The sequence below is a fragment of the Agelaius phoeniceus genome, chromosome 3 (assembly GCF_051311805.1).
Source record: "Agelaius phoeniceus isolate bAgePho1 chromosome 3, bAgePho1.hap1, whole genome shotgun sequence".
Classification (NCBI taxonomy): domain Eukaryota; kingdom Metazoa; phylum Chordata; class Aves; order Passeriformes; family Icteridae; genus Agelaius; species Agelaius phoeniceus.
Genome location: NC_135267.1, coordinates 66623010 through 66644639, shown reverse-complemented (window position 1 = coordinate 66644639; position 21630 = coordinate 66623010). Strand labels below are relative to the sequence as shown.

The 21630-nt window shown below is 36.2% G+C and overlaps 1 protein-coding gene across 1 annotated transcript in view; it reads right to left on the bottom strand.

Annotated features, from left to right (window-relative positions):
• The window catches only part of UTRN (utrophin), a 307788-nt gene that overhangs the window by 193747 nt on the left and 92411 nt on the right, over nt 1-21630 (bottom strand). Inside the window, exons 39-48 of the mRNA XM_077175513.1 lie at nt 21177-21329; nt 14716-14907; nt 12743-12915; nt 8776-8926; nt 7279-7454; nt 6270-6405; nt 5128-5277; nt 3897-3981; nt 2151-2356; nt 842-959 (exon numbers count right to left, since the gene is read on the bottom strand). Of these exons, the coding sequence (XP_077031628.1) occupies nt 842-959; nt 2151-2356; nt 3897-3981; nt 5128-5277; nt 6270-6405; nt 7279-7454; nt 8776-8926; nt 12743-12915; nt 14716-14907; nt 21177-21329 (1540 nt within the window). The remainder of the gene's footprint in view (nt 1-841; nt 960-2150; nt 2357-3896; nt 3982-5127; nt 5278-6269; nt 6406-7278; nt 7455-8775; nt 8927-12742; nt 12916-14715; nt 14908-21176; nt 21330-21630) is intronic.

Genomic DNA, 21630 nt, shown 5'->3' with positions numbered 1-21630 from the left:
ATAGTCTGTGAACCTCAGACAGTAGATGTCATCTCATCAGACCCCCAGAAAAACCACCCATCTCTGGGCTTCCCATCTGACCACATCATCTCCATCAAGTCTTATGGACACCAAAGAAACTAATGCAGATGGAGTAAAGGAAAAATACATTACAGAGGAGAACATTAAAAAAAAATCTTTCCATTTTTACTTCTAACTATGGTATTCCCTGATGCACGAATTTTCTAATCTTAGCAACGAGCAAAGATTAAGACTTCAAAAAACAGACTGTCCATTAGTTTCAAATTGAGACAATTGTACATTTCTAAGGTACCAGTAAAATAAATTTTCAAAGGGAGTGGAGACCTTTTAATTGGAAATTAAATTTTCAAGTACATGTCTGTTAATTAAAATCTCTAGTCTCAGTGAACAATTTTCAAAGTACACACACAAAGTCATTGTCCTAAAGTCAACACATTCATGTTTTCAATTGTTCAGTGTCTCAGAGTTCAACAAAAAAAGAAACATTATTAGCTCCTTTTCTCAATAAATAAAATCCTCATCCCCGGGTCTGCAGCTGTGAAGCAACCCAAATTCTTCATAAAATATTTCAAAATCCCAGCAAAACTATTGACCTTCATACTTGAAAAAACAGCCAAGCAAAAAAACAAAAGGCAATTCTTGTTCCAGGAATTTTCATTAGACTGTTTAAGTGAAATGAAAGCCACATAACTGCCAAGTTTTCTTTTCTTTTCAAGGAAGGCAACTTCAGCTATGCTCAATCAATTTTAGAAAAAGATATGAAGATTTTTTTGGTGCCATGAAAACAATGTATTTGCAAACACGGGATGGATAAACTTACTTTTTTCTGTGATCTCTGTCCTAATGTCTGAACTGGAAGTTTTATTTTTCAAATTCTGAGCCAGTGTAAAAACAGAATCAAGCTGAGGATGCCGATGGTCCATATCTGCATTGGTTATCTGTTTTTAAGTCCAAAATGTAGAAAATAGTTAAAGTCATCTGTATTATTTAGGTAAAAAAATACACATACCTCCACAACTATACAGCTGGTCCCATCATTACGGTGACCCTTAAACTGTCACAGTATTATAGCGCTGCTTTAAAAAGCTAAAATATTGTAAATTGCAGTTACTGAAAATCCAGAGGTGAAGGTTAACCTATACAAACCACATCATTACCACAGCTGTTGCACAATGTTTTCCAATATCTATTTTTCATAGACTTATATGAAAATAAGTTTCCATAACTTATTTTTCTCCTAACCAAGCTGGCACCATTTATATATATCAGAAGCAACAGTGGGTGCAGGGAGAAAGTGAAGAACAACAACTGGAAGGAACAATCAGACTATATAATATTGCTCTATAAACCTTTGTTCTCTGTATGTACCAGAATATTACAAGTATTATGCAGTTAAAAGAAAGTGTTTCCAAAGCTACATCACATTATTATTCCAAATTCCAGACTATGTGAGATACTCACAGAAACACTTTAGCACTTGTTTAGCCTACAGCTCTTACTCTACACTTAGTTAATTGACATTAAGTCAAATAAAATTAACCTTAACAGCCACATACATCTCACTTATACTGCCCTTAGTAATGGTTCAACATGGCATGAGCTATCAACAGAAATAAACATTTACATCATAAGCATTTATGCTACAACTTTTAATCCTCTTAGCATGTCTCTGGAAATCAGTTTAGTGTAACTACAGCAAACAAAACTCATTAGAAACCAGTAAAGAGTGAATCAAAGATCACCCACTAAGCAGACATGAAGCTGCTCTGAATTCTTCCGTGTAAGTCAACTATTACAAACCCCAAAAGATGTCAGGAGGTATTCTCCAATTTCTTTGTTTTAAACAAAACAATTTTCAAAGTACACACACAAAGTCATTGTGAGTGTGTACTCACACACAAATAACTGTGAGCTTAGCTCACATAGAGACACAAGAATAAATAGAAAATGGCTCTGAAGGAGAAAGGAGTATAATAAGAGCATTTAAAGTGTAACTTTCATGTTATGCATTTAGTTGCAGTCAGGGGTTTTTTCCCCTTAAGCATGTTATTGCTTTCAGTTTCCTTAGTGAATGTAAGAACTATTAAAATGTGAAACAATTTTCTACTAGCCTTCACAAAAGCACATACTTTCATTCGTGTAATAGTCCGATTGATCTCTTCAGTATTTCCCACAGTGACTATGTTTGACTTGAGCATCTGGTCAATCAGTACCAGCCAGTCAGCCAGCTCAGTTCTAGTTTTGTCCAGATCAGCAGGTGCAGAAAGTTCCAAAGCCTGCTGAGTCTGAACAGGAATTTCCAATGAAGAAGATGCTAGCACCACCTTTTGGATATCTGAAACAGAGTGTGGGGGTTCTGTTAAAGAAAAAGTAGTCATGGCCACAGGAGCAGTTCTCAGAATCACAAGGGGCATTTTGTAATTCCTATAAATGTGCAACAGCATCTACAGAGAAACCACAGCAAAAATTGTATTTTAGCAACCAGAAATTAGGTAATGAGACTTATGCACCTTTAAGGCAGTTATTTGCTTACTGCATGCCAAAAAGACTCACCCAAATGATTCAGCCTAAATTCAAAATAAACAACAACAAAACTTGCAAAGACAAAATTACATTAAACCTAATGGAAAGAAGCTAAACACCCATTGACATTTATTAAGCATAAAACCCAAGATTTTTGTTTAAGATAAACATCTAAAACTGTCTTCCTCAGTTTTGTCTTATGTAGCAAAAAGGTTTTCTCCACTCTTGGCTCAGAATTCACTTAAGTGCAAGTGAAGCTTCTGGACCAGATGCTTCATGGACTTGGCATTACATAACTGTCTGAGGAAGGGACAGATGCCCACTAGTTCAGTCAAATCTTTCTCTCTTTTTAACCTGACACAAGAAAGAAGTGAGAAATGAGCTGAATGAATAGTAAGATTCACTCCAGAAGTTGCATTCTAGTTCCAAGAAACACTAAGCTACATCAAGTTGGAGCATGAATATTTCACACTTCCCTCAAACAACGAAACACGGGAGTTTTGTTTAACAAACACATTGTATGAAAGGAGAACAAGCTGAATTCAAGGTTTTAAAAGGATTAAAAAGAAGTTGGTTTGCCTCAAATTTTGTTTACTGATTCTGAAATTAAAAAAAAAAAAATTAGAGATAATTCACTGAGGTTTGAGTTGCAAATTTTTTCAGGCAAGGGCTGTCATCTTTGCCTAAATTTCCAAAAGAGACCTGGGCATTTTGTTTACAATATGTATTTGCTGAATTGCCTCCAACAGCTTGAAAATATGACCAGTGTCAGCATCTGATAAAAGAACACATATTTAGACAGCTTTCCCTAAAACATTCAGAAAGGTAAGTATCTAGCAGATAAGGGAAACCCATCTGGCCCCCTAACCAAGCCAAAAGAAGCAGAATGGCCTTTATTTATAAGACTTCAAAAAATCCACATGCAAGAGATACTTTACAAATAATTAGCTGTATGGAAAGCTTCTAGTGGATCTTAATTAGTAAAATGCATGACCACAAATCCACAGGAAACAAAACACAGAAAACAGGCTGTCACAAACACAGCTATTTTGGTTTTTACTCTGTACCTAGTCCTGATTAGGAGGCCTAAGCTTTATAAAAATTTCTCCATTTCAAAACTCTTAGAGAACCTCCAAAAGACTCCCCCAGTCCTAAAGAGCAGAGTGACTTCTTCCCTAACCAAATATTCCCTCTCCCCCCAGCAATGAGAAGGCAGCCTCAAGCTCAGCACAATGCTTCAAAATTCCTTATTTGTCTAAGTTCATAGTTTTTTTTTCTTTTTTAATTACTTTTGACTGCAAACAGGATTACACTCAAGACAATTAAGCAGAACAGAAGGAACAATCACTCACCAGGAGGCTTTGTTTTTGTAACAAAACAGGACTGCCCAACAAATGCCTCCAATTCTCTCACTTTGTCAGGCACTTCTCTGAACACCTACAGCCCAGCAAAGAGAAATAAAAACAGTAACACAACCTATATTAATGGCAATTACTGAAAGACAAAATATTCTACACCATGCCTCAGATATATTTTAATTATTTTTGGAAGGTATCCTTTAAAAAACAATAAAAACTTCAAGAGGTGCTAAAGTGTTTTTTCAATACATACTAGAGTAACACCTAAATATTGAAAAGAAATAAATTGTTGTAGACAGGCTGCTTACATGGTTTTTACAGTCTAAGCACCAAAACTATAACTCATTATTTGAATATACTTTGAAGAAAAGATGATGCAAAGCATGATTTGTTGTCAGTCACACAAAGTAAAGAAATAGGGAACTGACAAAAGAAAAAGTGTTACAACTCCACTGTAGTGAAAACAAATGTGCCTATATGCTTTAAGTTTTTTGAAATCATTGATGAGAATGTAGTGCTCAAAGCAGTGGGGGAATCCCTATTTTCATGGCTGAGTTGGTAAAAACATATTTTTCTTTCCCTGAACTATCAAAAGCCCCTTTCCTCAATAATTCCTTACATCTGTCATCCATAAAATAATCTAAAATAATTTAATTTTTTCATTTGGATCTCCAGGCTTTGCTTGAAAAAAATCTTGCTTTACTCCAACCAGCCTTGCAAATGAGATTGAACACATGAGTTTCTAATTTACAGTAATGTTTAAAAGAAGAGTCCCAGACACACTTGGTAAGATTTTCTAAGCTCTACCACAGCTTCATTTCTTTTCCTCTTAACTGCTCCAAGCATTCAACTTTCCTACATGGCAAAGATTTACTCTAAATCTCAATTTCAAGTTAACATTTACTTTTTGACTCAAATAAACAAAATATTTTTGATCTAGCTGATACTTGTGATCCTTCTTTCAAAAAAAAGAAAAAAGCCAATACAAGAAAAAAGGAAACAGAAAAACCTAAGCTAACCAAATTAACTCAATCTGATGGAAAAATGTCCATCAGTATTTTCATGTGTAGGTTGTTTGGGGTTCATTTCCTGATCATGCCTCTATGGTTCCCTAATCATTTTATGTATATGCCACATGTCACAGATGCTTGAAAAGGAAAACGACCATTCCAAGTATAGCATTCTGTTTTCAGCCTCAGGTACCCAATGCTGAAGAAATGCACACCTTATTCCACCTCACATTGAGGGACCGCAGGCAATCAGAAAGTTTGTTTTTTTCCTGAAGATCAATATTTTTATCCAACAGTACTTCAGATTCAGTTCTGTTCAGCCATTCCAGTTTGTCACCCAGAACTTCCATCTCTTCACTTAAGACCTAAAATGGAAGAGTTATAGACTGGAATAAAATGCATACATACTTAATTAAAGGAGGAGGATCCAATATTAGACATTTCCCTGAACATACACAGAGAAGTTTCTATTTTGGTTTCTGTGCTTGATCTAGAAATTATTGAAACATTTATTACCTTTCACTTCCAGCATTTATAATAAGGTAAATGACAAGAAAAATTACACTTTGATGACAAGCAGGAAATATTCAACTGACATGAAGGAATTTATTTAGGCAAACACAACTGCAACTATTTTACATCATTTATAAACACTTATTCAGGACTTCCATCTTAGATTTGGTCTAAAAGACGTTGGTTGGGGTTTAATTGGTTTTTTTTGTTGCCTTTTTTAAAATTAGTGATTTTTAAGAAACAAGCAATCAGGTTAGCTGGACTGACTGCTCCTTTCATTCTTTTAGGATTTCAGAAACTTTTTCTTTCACACATTCTATAAACCAAAGATATTTTGTTGTCAAAGCGAGACACAAAACAGGAAAAATACATACATATGCACACAACTTACTTAAAATGGCCAAAACCCTTACAGTTTAAAAAACAGGTTAGATAAAATCTTACACATATAAAAGATTATTACAACTGCCCAGTAAATGGGACAATGTTGTTATTTACCATTTAAGGTTACCAGTTTTTTTCTCTAGAGGTTTTAGCAATTAAAAAGTTGACAAACACACATCAACTCCAGTGAAATTCTACTTACTAAATTTTATCAGCAGTATATCTATTTCTCACTGTCTCATACACAGACACCATCTTCTGGCTACATACCAGTTACCAACTCAACCCAACTTCCCTTCAAGGTGCATCTTGCCTGTGTAAGAAATCTCACAAAAGTGTCTCACACAACAGATTTCTTTGGCTGTTCACAATGTGAAAACTCCCCTCCTCAAAAGCCATGTCCTGATGCTTTACACAAGATGTACAGATGTATACATATTTAAACACTAATCAGTCTTGCCTGTAATTCTTGCAAGTTTTCTTCATGGTTGAATGTAAATCTTGTATCCAGAGCATTTTCTACATTTTCCAACCAGCAACGCAGCTCATCAAGCTTCTTTCTGTACTCTATCAGCTGCTGGTTCTCTCCTTTTAGCCTTAAAAAGTGAAACAAGAAGTCAAGCACATCAGTCCTAAATTACTTCTGATGTCATGGTCAACTTTTTTTCAGCACTTGCAGAATTTTAAAGGATTCATATTATCATCAAAAGATTCTACCACCATCATTAAAATGCAAGATATTTACAAATAAATACTACTGCCTTAAAACCAGACAAATTTTAGTTCCAAAGTCATAAAACAGACTTTTAAAAGACTACAGAAAACATTCAATGTAAGTGATAGTAATAACAATACCTTCAGGCCTAATCATTCTAAGGTCACCGAATTTTTCCCCTGGAGGTTTTAGGGACATATATAATACTTCCACTAAATCACATAAAACTTTAATGAAATTTCTCAAAGTAAATAATTAAGCAAGATCCTATTTTATTCCTAAATGTAACAGGAGATGTTAAAAACACGTAATTACATAAAGTTCTTACTTTACAATATTGTGGAAATCTAAGAACTATATTGGTTCAATTAGTGTACCTCTGTCAGTGATAAAACTTAGTGTAAGGTACTTACAAGTTCAGCTTCAGCCAGAGAAAGTACCTGAGAAATTATTCCTAAAAAAGTCTGGTGTTATAAGGATATTATTTTTAAAACAAAGGAAAACTGTATAAAAAGTAGCTTTGTGGTTGCCATTTTGTGAGTTGTTCTAAACAAAGACTTACTAAGCAGTCAATTGTAGGTGTATTTATGAGAAATTTGTTCTAGAAGACAGTTCAAAACAGAGCTCCAAACATTAGGAAAATTCAGATTAATGACAGCATGCAATAGAATGCACTCTCTCTCCCAGTGTCTGCTCAATGAAATTCTCCTTATTGCATCTGTTCAGACATCCAAATTTTTGATTAACTTATTACCTTAGTTGTCTGTCCATGACCTCTGTTGTGATTGCTTTCCAGCGTCTATTCAATCCTGCCAGTTTCTCCTGCAGGAAGCTCCCATCTGTAGCAGACAGTTTCTGTATGATCCCCTCCCCAGTCCTGTTCAATGCTGCAATACTGGTCTGATGGCTGGTGACTCCCTCTTCAAGTTCCTGTCAGAAACATAAAAGCCACACAGAATTTTATTACTGACCTGAAGCGACTTTGATCTGGCTCATGATATGCAGGATGAATCCTGGGTGCATATTATTTTACTAAAAGAGGCACTTAAAAACATCTTATTTAGAAATGAATGCTGTTGACAAAGTTATTAATGTATTTTTATTGAATGTAATTCAATTTTCTAGGTGTCATAAGAAGATAGTGACAGAGAATAGGCTATGAATATTACAAAGAATCACAAGAATTCACTTAGGACACCAGTTCTAAAATCAACACTCATCTTTGATTCCTTTGATTCCTTTTCTCTTTATGTACAGCACTTCCTAGTGGTTCTAACAGATGGCTTGACTTTTACCTAGGTCTTTTCATAATCTATACCCCAAATATTTCTTTACCCTCAGCGTATTTTAGCTAGCATAATTATGGCATTGCTGCCATGGTCCCAGAAACCATGGAAACTCCATGAAGCTAAAGAAAGTCAGAAGATGTCAGGATTAAATCTTCAAACATCCCTAATGACTATAAAAGTCCTACACCGTTAGCAAAAATTTCGTTGCAACTAGATTAGGAATACGATTTTACTTCTCTTCAAAAAAGAGAAAACTTCAAGCAGCAACAAGGATAAAACAGAAGCTGTGTCTTAGACAGAACTTATTTTTCCTTCACAACACACATCTGACACTTGGACACCTAATACTCTCAAAAGAAAAAAAATAATCTGATCCCTAAAGTTATGCTTTCTTCTTCTTATTTTAAAGGAAGCAAAATAAAAAAATATCAGGATACTAAATTCCAGAAGCAAAATCTGAAAAAAATCACACATAAGACCCCTGTAATTGGAATCTCCTTTTTTTCTAGATTTTTTGTACAAGGCAGTATCTCCAAAAGACATTTGTTTAAATAAATAATTTGCTAAGTTATAAATGACCTTTATTGGGGTCCATTTTTTTAAATTATGAGTCAAAGGTAAGTGAAATATTATACTGGATCGTTTATCTAATTAAGATATTTTTGAAGCTGTAACAAAACTTATAAACTGAAAATCATGCCAACATTTGAATTATCAAATTATCTCAAATCAATCCATACTAAGAGTGATCATATAACCCCATACTATAAGTAGGAGTTGAGTTCTTCCCCAAGAATAAATTTTAAACTGCAGCCAAAATAGAAATGTTAAGAGTTACTGCTTTTTGAAGTGTAATTGCACAGCCTCTCTGCAAATCCATATGTCTATCTACAAAACTACAATTTTAGATGAAAATCTAGACTGCTTCCAGCTTGCTCATTTTCTGCCCCAGTCCCACGTACCTGCTGATGCAGCCCAGCTGCCTGCAGCTCCAGGCTGCCATCCGGCCCGCGCGCATCGGCCAGTAGCGCTTCAGCCTCCGCGATCCAGTGGGAGAGATCGTTGAGATCGCAGTGGAACTGCCTCCACGCCTCAATTGCTCTGTCAAAGCAACTGTGGGAAAACAGAGCAGTGAAAAATGACCCAAAATTTCAGCTAGAAGGCTAGGAATCCCACCCCAGTGAGTAGAAATTTGCCTTGCAGAACAGAAAGACTAACACACAGCCTGGGTAACCAAGTCCTAGTACTGAAGGCTTCCTGGCACAGTAGCAGCTGATGAAAGCCAACAGCACAGACTGTCATTAACTTCCAGGTGAAGGAAGAAAGGGCAGTCTTCAGCAAACTTGTTCTATCACTCAAAAAATAAAGATTGATTAGCTACATCAAACTGGTCTGCAGAACCCTTTCCTTCTTTATCATGAAACAATTCAGCTATCAGTGTGTAATATGAAATATGATTAATTGCTCAGATTTTTTTTTCTCCTTCATAAGGAGAAAATGGGGTGCTGGTGCCCAGAATTTATTAAGCGAAGGTGATTTTGATTATACATTTGATGATATAATATTACTAGTGAGCACACATAAGTAGGTCTTATAGTATTTAATCACACAATAATTTACCAGGTACTTCATTGTCATCATCTTTGCAGCCTCAAAATAATGTGTTGCTTAATTTGACGGGCAACATGCTCTTGCATGGAGCAGACAGAATAACCACAGTCAGAAATTTTTTTTTTGATAAAACGAGAGTTTTGTTATGCTAACAAGCTAACAAAGTAAGAGCATGAGAAAAACATGTCAGAAAGGAATGGAGTGGCTTGTTTTCTATTTATTGATTATTAACTATTCCAAACTAATAAAAATGGTCATCTTTAAAGACCTAAGAGGCCAAGACTACTGTTAATCAGAGGACCCTCTATTTTGACTGAGGAACTATGTCATTTGCAGCCCTTTACTGCAAACAATTGCAAATAATTGCAACAGTAAAGACTCCAGGGTTATTGCACATACATAGAAACAATCCAAAATTATCAGCATAAGATATCTAAAACCAAACTTTAAAGAGCTACCATTGCAACTTTTTTTTTAACTGAGATTAATTAATTTCATCAAAATTAAATCTCATTTTACATAAGATCCGTATTTCTTGACATATACAGGGCTTATTTGTTATTATTAGCCAATTAAAAAGTCTTAAAAGAAGTCATAAAAATCTAAGATTTAAAGAAGTCTTAAAAATCTCCACTTTAATTTTTCTAACCTTATCTCCTAGTTCTACCATTTCAGTTTCAGCACATACCTTGATTTAATACCCTGGACCAACCTGTACACTGACCACAAATTTCAATGTCCCTTTATTTCTCACGTATGTTTCAGTCCAAGCATATTGTCTCATGACAGTAACTCATCTCACATTTAATAAGATACATTCTAAGCACTTAAAATAGATTAAAAGAAAGTTTTATAGGCTTCCTTAAAAATTACAGTTTTTCAGGGAGTTTTGGCCACATGACGTTTTCAGAATACAAAATTTAAAACTTCAGAAAACACTGAGGTACAAAGTTTGAACTTGCACCATTTCTGTTTTGAGACTACAGCTCCATCAGTATTTTGAGCAATGAGCAAAGTTTCACTCCAGTTTTGAGTCACATGCATGTGCTGCTGTTTCCCTACAGACTGCCTCATCTGAAAGCTAAAAGTACCAAATTCCTGTGACTGTTGCACCAAAACTTGGCTATCATTTGCCTCCTCTGCAGGAATCCACTGTTTCCAAACCTCATCTTATTCCCAAGTCATCAACACTTAGCACTGGGAGAAAACCCACAGCAAAATGAGCAGACCTAGCAAACCAGCACAGTTACAAACATTAAGTCTATATATACATACAAAAAACCCATTTTTACTCTACACACGTTCAAATGCAAATGTAGTCAGCAGGATTTAGTTGACTACTTAGAAGCTTTGATAAGTAAAGTTGAATTAAACTTGTGCTTGGCTTCATCAGAGCATTTACCAAAGGTTTAACTACTTAGCTGGCATTCAATCACAAAATCTTTACTACCTCTGAAAACTAAATCAATCTTTTGCCGGAGGCTCCAGATGCTGCTTCTTCTAATTTTGTCAAAATTTCCACCCACTCCAGACATAGAAAAAAGCCAAATATGATTAAGGAGATAGTTATCCAGCTTATACTTAGTGCAACATTGGGAAAAGCAAGATTAAATTTGACTAAGAATTCTTTGTAGCAGAAAGGGTTTAAAATACTAATGCCATTTTAATATTGCAATTAATAATGTCTTCAGTGATCAAAGAGCATGCTTCTATTAAAATTGCAGCATTTTATATATTCAAGAAGCTACATACCATTTATTTAAATTAGTAGCCCCATAGTCCTTTTTTGTATGAAAATGAAGACGAGGTTTCTGGCTAACCCTGGCTACTTAATCAAAGTAAATTTGAGTAGATTCAACTGTACACACACTTACAAAATGTAAACATTAGTTAAAGCTTTCCAAGTAAGTTTCAAGTGGGAAAAAAGGGACAACTGAATCTTAGCGCATAAAGCATCTATGAGGACAAAAAAATAGCTACCGGCATATAACTATGGACAGGCACCAGATTCAGCACCAAATTCAGCAGGTGACCACAAGCACCCAGCAAGAGCACAAAACTCTACAGCGCTGGCATCACTGTTTTCTGATTTAAGAACCCACAGTAAAACAACATTGCCTGCTGAGTTATTAGAAATCTTGATCCTTCACTTATCCAGGGGCCCAGAATTTCTGGAAGTCTCTATTTGGATGATACCACAATCTGATTTTTATATCCCCACACAATTATCAGTGCTCTGAGAAAGAGTTGGAAACATCTGCTTATGTAATAACACACTCTTCCTAAAAACACCTCTTCAAAATACACTACCACATGTGTTTGATATCAGATTTCTGGTGCTACAAAGCAAGTAAACATAGTTTGGCATACCCCATGCCCTACAAAACTTCTGCATCATCCATTACCTTACATCATCATTAAAAAGGAAATGCTGTAAAAGCAAATGAACTACAGTATAAGCCTTTGCATTTAATTTTAAATTTTATTAAATAATTTTCAGTCATTAAAGGGTTTTTTGCATAGCAGCAATCTCAGTGTACACTGCTGCTTGCAGTGTGAGCACCTTCAGCTTAGTGGTAACTTCATGAACATGCGCTTTGACACTTTTACAAATTCCAATTTAAAATATTTCTCTAATACACTTTCCCAAGAATTACTAAGTGGTATTGAGTTTGTTTTTAAAGATTTAAAACTGATTCAGATAACGTAAAAAGTTTGTCTCTTCTATAAGGGGTGGGGAGAAATCAAACTTTTTGCCCAAGTGAAATTACACCTATTTGTGGCAAGGAAATTAGAAATACATATTTCTTAAGCACTTATTTTAGTATTCTCTTGTTTTCCTAACAACAAAATTTTCTAATAGGTCATCTCTCATCTTCAGATACTTACAACAAATACTATTGACAACTGTCATAGGTGCTGTATTTTAAAAACCCTATTCTTTCAAACTGCATCCTTCCTTCAAAAAACAAAAAAAATCAGCCTTGAATTCTTCATTAAAAAATGTCCTACTCAACATTATTCTACTAGAACTTTGCTTTGTGATGCTTTTACAAAAACAAAATTTTACATTCCATAAACAAAACCTTCTATTTCATAAACTAGAAAAAATGAGCCTCATGAAAGCAGCCAAACTTCAATTTCCATGTTAACAGTTTCAACATTCAATAATTCTGGAAATTATTTTGTAATACCAACAAATAAAAGCTGATAACTCCCAAACTCATCTTCATCATTAAGGTACATTTGAAAAACACTTATATAAACATGTACATAAAGTATTTACATGGCCACAGAGACCAATCATGCTTGACTTACCATTTACGATCATTGTACATTCTATTAATTCTGTCCCATTCTGCATTCAGCTGTGTTAGTGCATCTCCTATTTGTATTGCCTCAGGTCCAGATGCTTCCAATATAACATCAGGCTGCTTTTCATGTATTACTGCAATTTGATCCCCAAGTTTATCCAAAATATCTTTTATGTTCTGCAAGTACAGTAATAGCACAAGTCATTAGTAAAGTTAACACCAGCAGGAAATAAAAGAAAAATACCAAAAGATAATATTTTCAAAATTCTTTTCCAAAAATCAGCATCTCCAGTAAGACCATGACCACCAGTAACATTTACAGTTTAAATCAGTTTTAGCAAATGAACTAAATAGTTTATCATACCCTTTAAGTGTGTATCCTTTTCAGGTATTTATGAAAAGGATGGAATAATTAATATATATCTAATTTGTTCCTAAGGTAAAGGGCACACCATACTTCTCAAAAGGACACTATCTTCACTATTAAACAAATCTACCCATGTCACTATACATACTCTTTCCTCATGTAAAAAAATGGACCACAAAATGCAACTTCATCATGCTTCATGTAACCTCCCATATGCACAGAACTGCAAAAGCATAAGGCTGCATAAAGGTTTTACATTTAAATGACAAAGTTAAAGTAATCAATTTCAAATACCACTGAACTATGATGTGAAAATTCCTTTAAACCAGATATTGTTGTAAGATAGCCTTGGTATTCAGAAGACAAACAGTCCATGCAGACAGTGGAATTTACTTATCTTTTTGAATTTAAAAGAGTAATGCTTCTAAAAATTTTATGCTCTGCTATTTGCTTTTTCTGAAAGCTATACCAAAACTTCAAAATCAGATGAGACACCTGCACCAAAAATGAAGTATTTTAAACCTGTCTTAACATAACCACTCCTAACTGCACTCAAGGCAGCACAGAAGCAGAGTAAGCAGGGTTAAGAGAATTTCATCAACAAAACAAAAGGCTTCCCCCTTTGTCAAAGGCTGGCACCATTCCCATATTTGCTTTTATAAAATATATAAAAAAACCAAAACATGAAAAATGGAAGCATGTGCACAGCAGAAAGGAAAGCATGTCAGAAAAGTGGACTGGAATTCTGCAAAGGTTCTAAGGACCTACATAGCAGCTGCAGAAACAGACAATCTAGCTCTTGGTGAGCTACTACACCTCAGATATGGCACATGGATCCTGCTATGATTCCCAGTCCAGAGAGGTACACCTACACTGCACCATGGCATGTGTAATTCCCTCAGAAAACATCCAATGGATGTTTTCTGAGGGAATCTATTTCTCACTCTTTTGTATGGTAAGAATTAACCAGGGCTCATACTTCTCCATACTCAGCTCATATTTGACAGCAGGATTCAGTATTTTCAAGCATAATTTCTTCATCTCCTTTTGAAGAAGTCGAGGTCATCAACTATTTCCTAACTATAAATCACACAGGCAAATCCAGTGGCTGACAATAAGAAGGGGGAGCTTAAAACTGAAAGAATATTGCTGTTTTGCTCATCACAACAGGTACCATCATCTTGTGGCCTCATACACAGCTCCATAAAAAGTCAAAAATCACCCTTTCTCCTGTTCCTATTTGAGCAATTGTTTTCACATGACCTAAGAACAGCAGCTGTATTATGGCTATCAAGCAGGAATGTAAGAAGATTGGCTTTAGCATTTCTTTAAGTATTATGTAGACTATGATTGCAAATACAAGTGTCTACAACAAACTAAACCTTGCTCCCTCAATCTCCCACCCAGTTTTCATGCTGCTCCACTTTGTATCCAGATTATGCATAGAAAAAAATTAGCCAACAGAACTGTCATTTTTTAGTTTTCAGTGCATATTGATCCTGTATATACCAAGCAAAACCATAAATATAGTAATAGAGTTGTTAAGGTGGTGGCCTTTCTTCTGCTGTTTCCCTTCTCCACTCTGAATATAATGCTTAGGCATGCAGTACCTTCAGTGCATCTTCCTGAGCTGAAAAATCCTCATAGATGCCAGTATTCAGCTCTGGTGCATTCAGAAGCAGTTCAACATCAGCCATGGCCAGCAAAACTTTGTTGATGTCAACCAAGTACTCAGCTGAGAAAGGCAAGGTCCTAACTCCTGTAGCAAATTGGCCTTTTAGCCTCTGCTGGACAGGGATTGCCTGAAAACATGAAAATTCATTTTATAATTCAAGCAACAATCAATTTTATTAAAAAATCATAAATCAATAAACTATACTCAGAATAATTACTTTTCTACATTAGAAAAGAAAACAAAGGCCTTTCTAGCAAGATTACATTAATTCAGAAAGGTGCCAGTCCTGCACAAGACAGTTTGTTTATTTTAAAAGTTAGGAAAAAGTTGATATCATGCTTCAAAATGACTCTGTATTATTCTAGATTAAAACTCCAAGCAATGGGAAGGGTACCACTGTTTCTCTTAGCTTGATCCTTACAATTTCCAGAAATAACACTTCTTGATTGAGCCTGTATCTAGTGTTACAACCCACTCTGCTTCCTTCTTTGCCAAGATACCAATTTACTGAAACACTTATTTCCCATCCATATTCTTTTCAATAAGCATCCCCACCCACATTTTCTAACCATTTTTTAAAAATAAATTAGTGCTCCACCAGTAGTCCAATATTTTGCAGCAATAAAAGGCAGTAACTCCTCCAGAGCTTGCCAATTGTTTTCTGCTCTGGCTGCAAGACTAGGCTATCTAGCCAAGTACCATGTTAGCAGATAAGAGACTAAAAACAATAATTTAATGCAGCTTTTTCTTGGCTCACTAATAGAGGGCTGGATCTGAAACACTGGGAAGATTGCTACAGAAAACCATCCCTCTGCCATGCCTGGCAAAAATTTAGCAGAGGCAGGTAAAGCAGACTGAAAGAAAACATTTTTAGTAGAAAATGTTTCTTGTCAAACAGGATTCTGTTACCATCTCTGAAAACAGCCTAGTTCTTTCAAATTATCAAAAAATAAAGCCCACTTCCAAATATTGAAGAACTCAAGCAACTTTAAATCACCATATTGCACTTGGTGAGTGAATCAAGCAAGACAGAGGCACGGGACTGTGGGATTTACTAACACCTAAGAACACTCTAAAGAGTGAAGAATAAATGTATGCTCCTAGCAATTTTAGCCAGTGAATTTTACTTTGCAATTTGTCTGGGCTGGGTGCACACATGAAAATCTCTAGCAGAGCTGACAACCAATAAAATATTAAAACCAAGTGGCTTGCAAACACCTGTCTGTATCTTCCTCCTTCACATGCTTCTGACAATTTCAAATATGTCACTCAAATTAACAGGAACCTAACATAACCAGCATATGTAGTGCAAATTAAGCAAGGACTGCAGCAGAAAAGATATGTTCACATATTCACAATTCAGGACTTCACATGCACTAAATGTTCCTAGGGATTTTCATTGTTTTGTGTTAGTTTGGTTTTTTTTCTTTTGTAAAATAGACAGTCATCCTGTTCTGAAACTGGGGACACAGCTTTGCTTCCACAAGACCTTTACCACTAAATATGAATTGCTCTCAGTCACTCATTGCACCCCAAAGAAACAGGGTACAAGGACATAGTCTACACGTCTAGAAACAAGAACTACAGAAAAGCATCACAAACTATTCAGTACTGCTTTTGATTCAGTACAGCAAGCAAGCACCACAGTTAAAAACAAGGCTTACTCCATTTGCTTTAGCTACAAACCCAGCTTCTTGGTCCCTGATGCTCCCCAAATGCATTTTCTTGAGGCTCTGCATATATTTTATCAGCTTCCATCAATGAAATTCAGAGCAGAAGCCCAAGGCTTAGACAGTGGCATGATTTCCTGTGGAAGGAGAGGCCCCAGTTCCTAAGAAATCAGTCGGTGCAACTCAAGGTACGTTTTCCCTAATATTAAACACATCAAGGTAAGAAAAAGCACCAGGATGCCTTCTACAGCACAGCCATCTGCAACATCTTCACAAGGCATTTTCTCTAGCTCCCAATCACTCCAGAAGTCCCATTCTCACACAGGCAGCAAGACTTCACCCACTTGAATAGGTCACTGGGCTTTACTATTTTTCTACTTCCCACACACTGCTTTGTCTCCCATTGGAAAAAACTCTGAAAAGATTTAAAACAGCACATGTTGTCATGCAGCAAACTTGTTCTGTACTTGTGCATTGACATGTTCTGAAACTTTCTGCTTTCCCAGTAACACCATCCTGGGCCAGATTACTCTTCTTGGCTAAGCAGTGAATTCCTCCTGATGCTGCTCCTTCAGAGTATACCTCCTTGCTAATCTCCTCCAGCTGCCTCCCATCACTGAGATGATGCTTCCTCCTCTCACAATCCTCATTCTTAAAGGTGAACATAAGTGCTATAAACACATTAGTGCTTCAGTACAGCAGAGTTTTTAATTGGTCAGCTGTTCTTTACCTTTCACTGCAGAATGGAAGCTTCTAAAATGCAGCATAATATGCTAAAAAATAGAAGTGGAGTTTTATGTAACTCTCTCACAGTTACCTGATAAATACCTAAATATCACAGATGTTGGTTTTGGTTGCTTGGCTCTTTTTTCTTTTTTTAATGAAGGGAAAAAAAACCCCTCAGGTAAGCAATCTTTTCACAGAATCAGAATGGTTTCATTTGGAAAGGGACCTTAAAGATCATCTCATTCCAGCACCCTGCCATGGGCAGGGAGATCCTCCACTATATCAGGTTGCACAAAGTCTCATCAAACCCATACTAGAACACTTCCAGGGATACGGAATCACAGCTTCTCTGGGCAACCTGTTCCAGTGCCTCACCACCCCCACAGTGAATAATTCCTTCCTAATGTCCAATCTAAACCTACCCTCTTACAGATTAAATCCATTGCCCCTTGTTTTACTCCTCCATGCCTTTGTAAAAAGTCCCTTTCCAGCTTTCCTGTAGGTACTGGGAGGCTCCTATAAGACTCTCTCCAGAGCTCTCATCTCCAATTTAAAGACAGACAAAGGTCTTTTACAGGAGCAGTGCTTCAGTCCTCCCACAATTTTTCTTCAGCATACACAAATAAAATGTCAATCTAGAGTTATTTAAGAGGAAATCTGACTGGGGGACTTAATAGTCCTTTTCTACTTTAATTTCAGTGTTGATAGAGCATGCTTAATAAATTTGCTCTCTCTTTAAATACTAGCGAAAACAAAGGATTGGAGGAATAAAGAGAATATTTGGTTATTACTGAACATTCTATAAATATGGCCACTCAATAAGAATGGTTAAAAATGTTTTTAATCTGGAGGTCAAAAAAAATTATTTCCTCCTATACTCAGCATACAGTTTAACCTGCAATTCAGAATTCAGTTTCACTTTTTTTTTTCCCATCTCCCCTTTTACACTTCAATATATTTTGAACAAAATCTGCTAATGATTCTACTCAACAAGATTTTCTGACTTGCTTCCAAGTGGATTTTGGAAACTACTGCCCTAGACGTTGACATAAAATTAAATAATTTACCTCCTTGGATGTTTAACTATAAAAGCCAGTTTTTAAATCTCAAGATATTTCAGAGCCAGTTTTCTAAAAATGGTTTCCCAAAGCTCATGTCCATTTAATTAATGCATTCAGAAAACAATTGTTCATGTTTAAGTAATCCAGAACCTTTCCTATAAAAATCATACTAGAAAAACAAATACATTTTCTTTATTGCAGAAATAATACTTCAAGGGCTTCAAGACAATGCTTCGGTTTATAGGAAAAAATGCACTGTGCCTTTAACTGCATATTCACTGCAGTTGCAAAAATACCAATATTCACCATCTGCAAGATTACCATTTTCACTTCAAAACAACTTCCTAAAACCTGGAAAAATCTCTCAGGAATTTAGGCAACAAATTACCTCTGCAATTTAAGGTTTAATTCTTTCCTTTCCCTCATTTTGAACAAAGGCAGAATAGTCCAATTTAAATAAATACTAAAACACTGTTAGAAAAGAAGGACCTCTAGGAGATGCAAACTTCCAGGGCACGCTTTTCTTGCTAATGGATCTGTGGCAAAACAAGGCTTACTCAAAAGTACCTACAATGCAGAAGGGTTACCAATATTTCAAAGATATTTTAACTCCATAATCCCTAGGAGCATAAATTATGAGGAATATTTATGATCCAGCTACTTCCAGCAAATCAATATATAGATATGACCTTCAAGCACCATAAATAAGTCCTCTCCTCCACACTTGCTTACAAAAGCATAAATAATGTATTTCATAAAAGCCCAATTGAAGTCTACTCCCCAGCTCGGCAGCTGAAATCTTCCTTTCCCTCCCTGTTTTGCTCATATCAAATAGCAGTTTGTCTTTCTCTTACTGCAGCTTCCTTACATCAAGGTGAGTGCTTCAGCCACCTGCACTCCAGCAGGTCAAGAATTCATTTAGTGCTTCTCAGTCCTAGGCTGAGATGAGCAACAAGCACTGCAATTTTCAAGTCTGGTGGCTCCAAGAAAATTCTGGAGCAAGACTGATTATCTAAAATGATGACATTTGGGAAGACTATTTCTCCCTTTAGCAACGTTATGGTCTCACACCATTTTCAGTGTTCAAGATTGATTAGTAGAGCCAGTGAAAGAACAAGCCATAAAAGTAAAATAATGCTACTTGAGACAAGCTGCCTCAGCACTCAAATATCAGAAATCCACAGGCACAGGCACATGAAGCAAAAGCAGCAGTTTGAATTTCCACGTTTCACACCAGTAATGAAAACTTCTGTGGTCCTTTTGTGACAGTCTAGCTGACCTGAGCAAGGATAATGTTTCTCCATTAAGAGTCTATTTTAATTGCTACGGTAATCCATATTGACATGACATTCTGCATTCAGCAACCAGATTCACTTATCCAGGAATGGATCTAGCAGTAGCAGGGATTAGCTGCAGTATATCCCTTTAAGAAAAGGGCTTTACAGGAATGAAAGTATCTTCCTTAGAGAAGATCAGTCAAGCTGAAGTGAGACCAACAGTGACAAGGACCCGTCTGAAGCATGACTGGACTGCCCCCATTAGCAAAGAGCCCTGCAGGTGCACCATTTTTCCATTTCTGTCCAGTAATTGATTCATTCAATGCATCTGATGGTCAAACAGAAAAACGGAATAATGTTGTTTCACTTTAAATACACATGGATCCCCATTCTTTCAAAAAAATTCCAGAGCATCAGTCAGGTCCCCAAGCTTACGTCACCAGAAGAGACTACTGGAGACCCAACAGAGCAGTCAGATGTCAGACTGTTCCACAAACCCTGGGCCCTCTTTGCTGCCCAGCTCTTCATGGGAGCCTTACAATGTGAAACAGTCTTTCTAAAAAGCAGCAGATCTAAAAGTTGATACTGAATGGCCTGTGTGACAGAGGACAGCAGGCCATCTATAACCTGCAGCTGAAGCCACACAGCACTAGCTGTGAACGCAGAGCACCACATTATGATTTTGTGGTGCAAGTCTCACAGGGTACCAGAGCATGCTACCAAGTGTGTTGGTTCTGGGTTAAAAAGTTACAAAGCAGTCAAAAAGATTTATAGATGTTAATTACGAACCCTTATATGCAGAAATTGAAAAGTCCTTGACAGATGACCTACCCCTCAAGCTTGTTCAAGACATTAATTACTGCTTCACAAGGTTCTTCACTGTTATTGCCTAAAATATTAATGTAATTACCACAAAAACAAGTGTTTTTAAGGATGGAGAGGAGAAATAAAAGAGATTTTTAAAACACCACCAAAAGTCACAACAAAAGCAATCAAAAAATATCTGTATCCTCAAAAATTAAGACATACAACTTTCTGGGCAGTCAGTTTTATCAAACCCTGACATCATATCAGTTGCAAAATTGTTTGTCAAGATACACACACACACATTATCAGAAATACCTCAACCTTTGTCTATTTTATTAATATTCATTGGGTAGAGTAATATCCATTACATGAGGGCAGTTATCCCTCTCTAAGCACTTGAGGCAGGAAAAGACAGCAGAGGTGTTACAATACCCTGACAACAGGATGCAGAGGCACTGGATTTAAGCCTCAAACAAGGCTTTTATCATACCTGCACCAAGCTGATATTAAATCTAGCTGTTTGAGTTAAGAGTTTTTAAAAAACGTTACGTGTAATCCTCATGGATCAAGACTGGCAAGACAAACTTTCCTGAAACAGGCTCACTGTCCAGATCACAGCCTAAGATTTGGGTCGGAAGGATGAGATCTTTTGGACCTATGATGACTATGTAGAAATCCCAAACTAGCATATGTTGATAATTTCCTAACAAAAAATGAATGCTGTCATTTTGAAACACTTCTTTCCACAGAGGTGTCCAAAGAAGATCACTAGACTAGATTAAACTCTAGTGTATGAATCTCTAAAGTTCATACACACCATTAACTGTTGTTCTAAGAAACAGAAGCCTCATTTACCTGTAGTTTTTGTTCATCCTCCACACCTTGCAGCCCTGACAGACGGTCCTCAGCCTCATTCAGCCACTTCATTAGACTATCATGTTCCTTCTTATACTGGGAAAACACTGGAGAGAGTTCCACCACCTGCCTCCTTTGAAATGACCTGCACTCCTATAATCCAGTGTATTGGAAAATATGGCATAAAAAGAGGGAAGTAGTGAACAGAATAGGTCTTATTTATTTGAAAAACAAAAATACTTGAGGGATTCATTTGAAGGAGCAAATTCCAAAATATGCAATACTACTAATTTATTTTTGTAATAGCTATATTCTCTTTATCTGCATAGACATGTAATCAAAGACTGCCTGATGGTCTTGCCCTGCACCTTTGAACTACACTTCAGCTTGTCAACTCTAGCATGATTCAAACAGGTGAGCTAAAAGGAGCATCTTTGCTCTAGACAAAGCCATT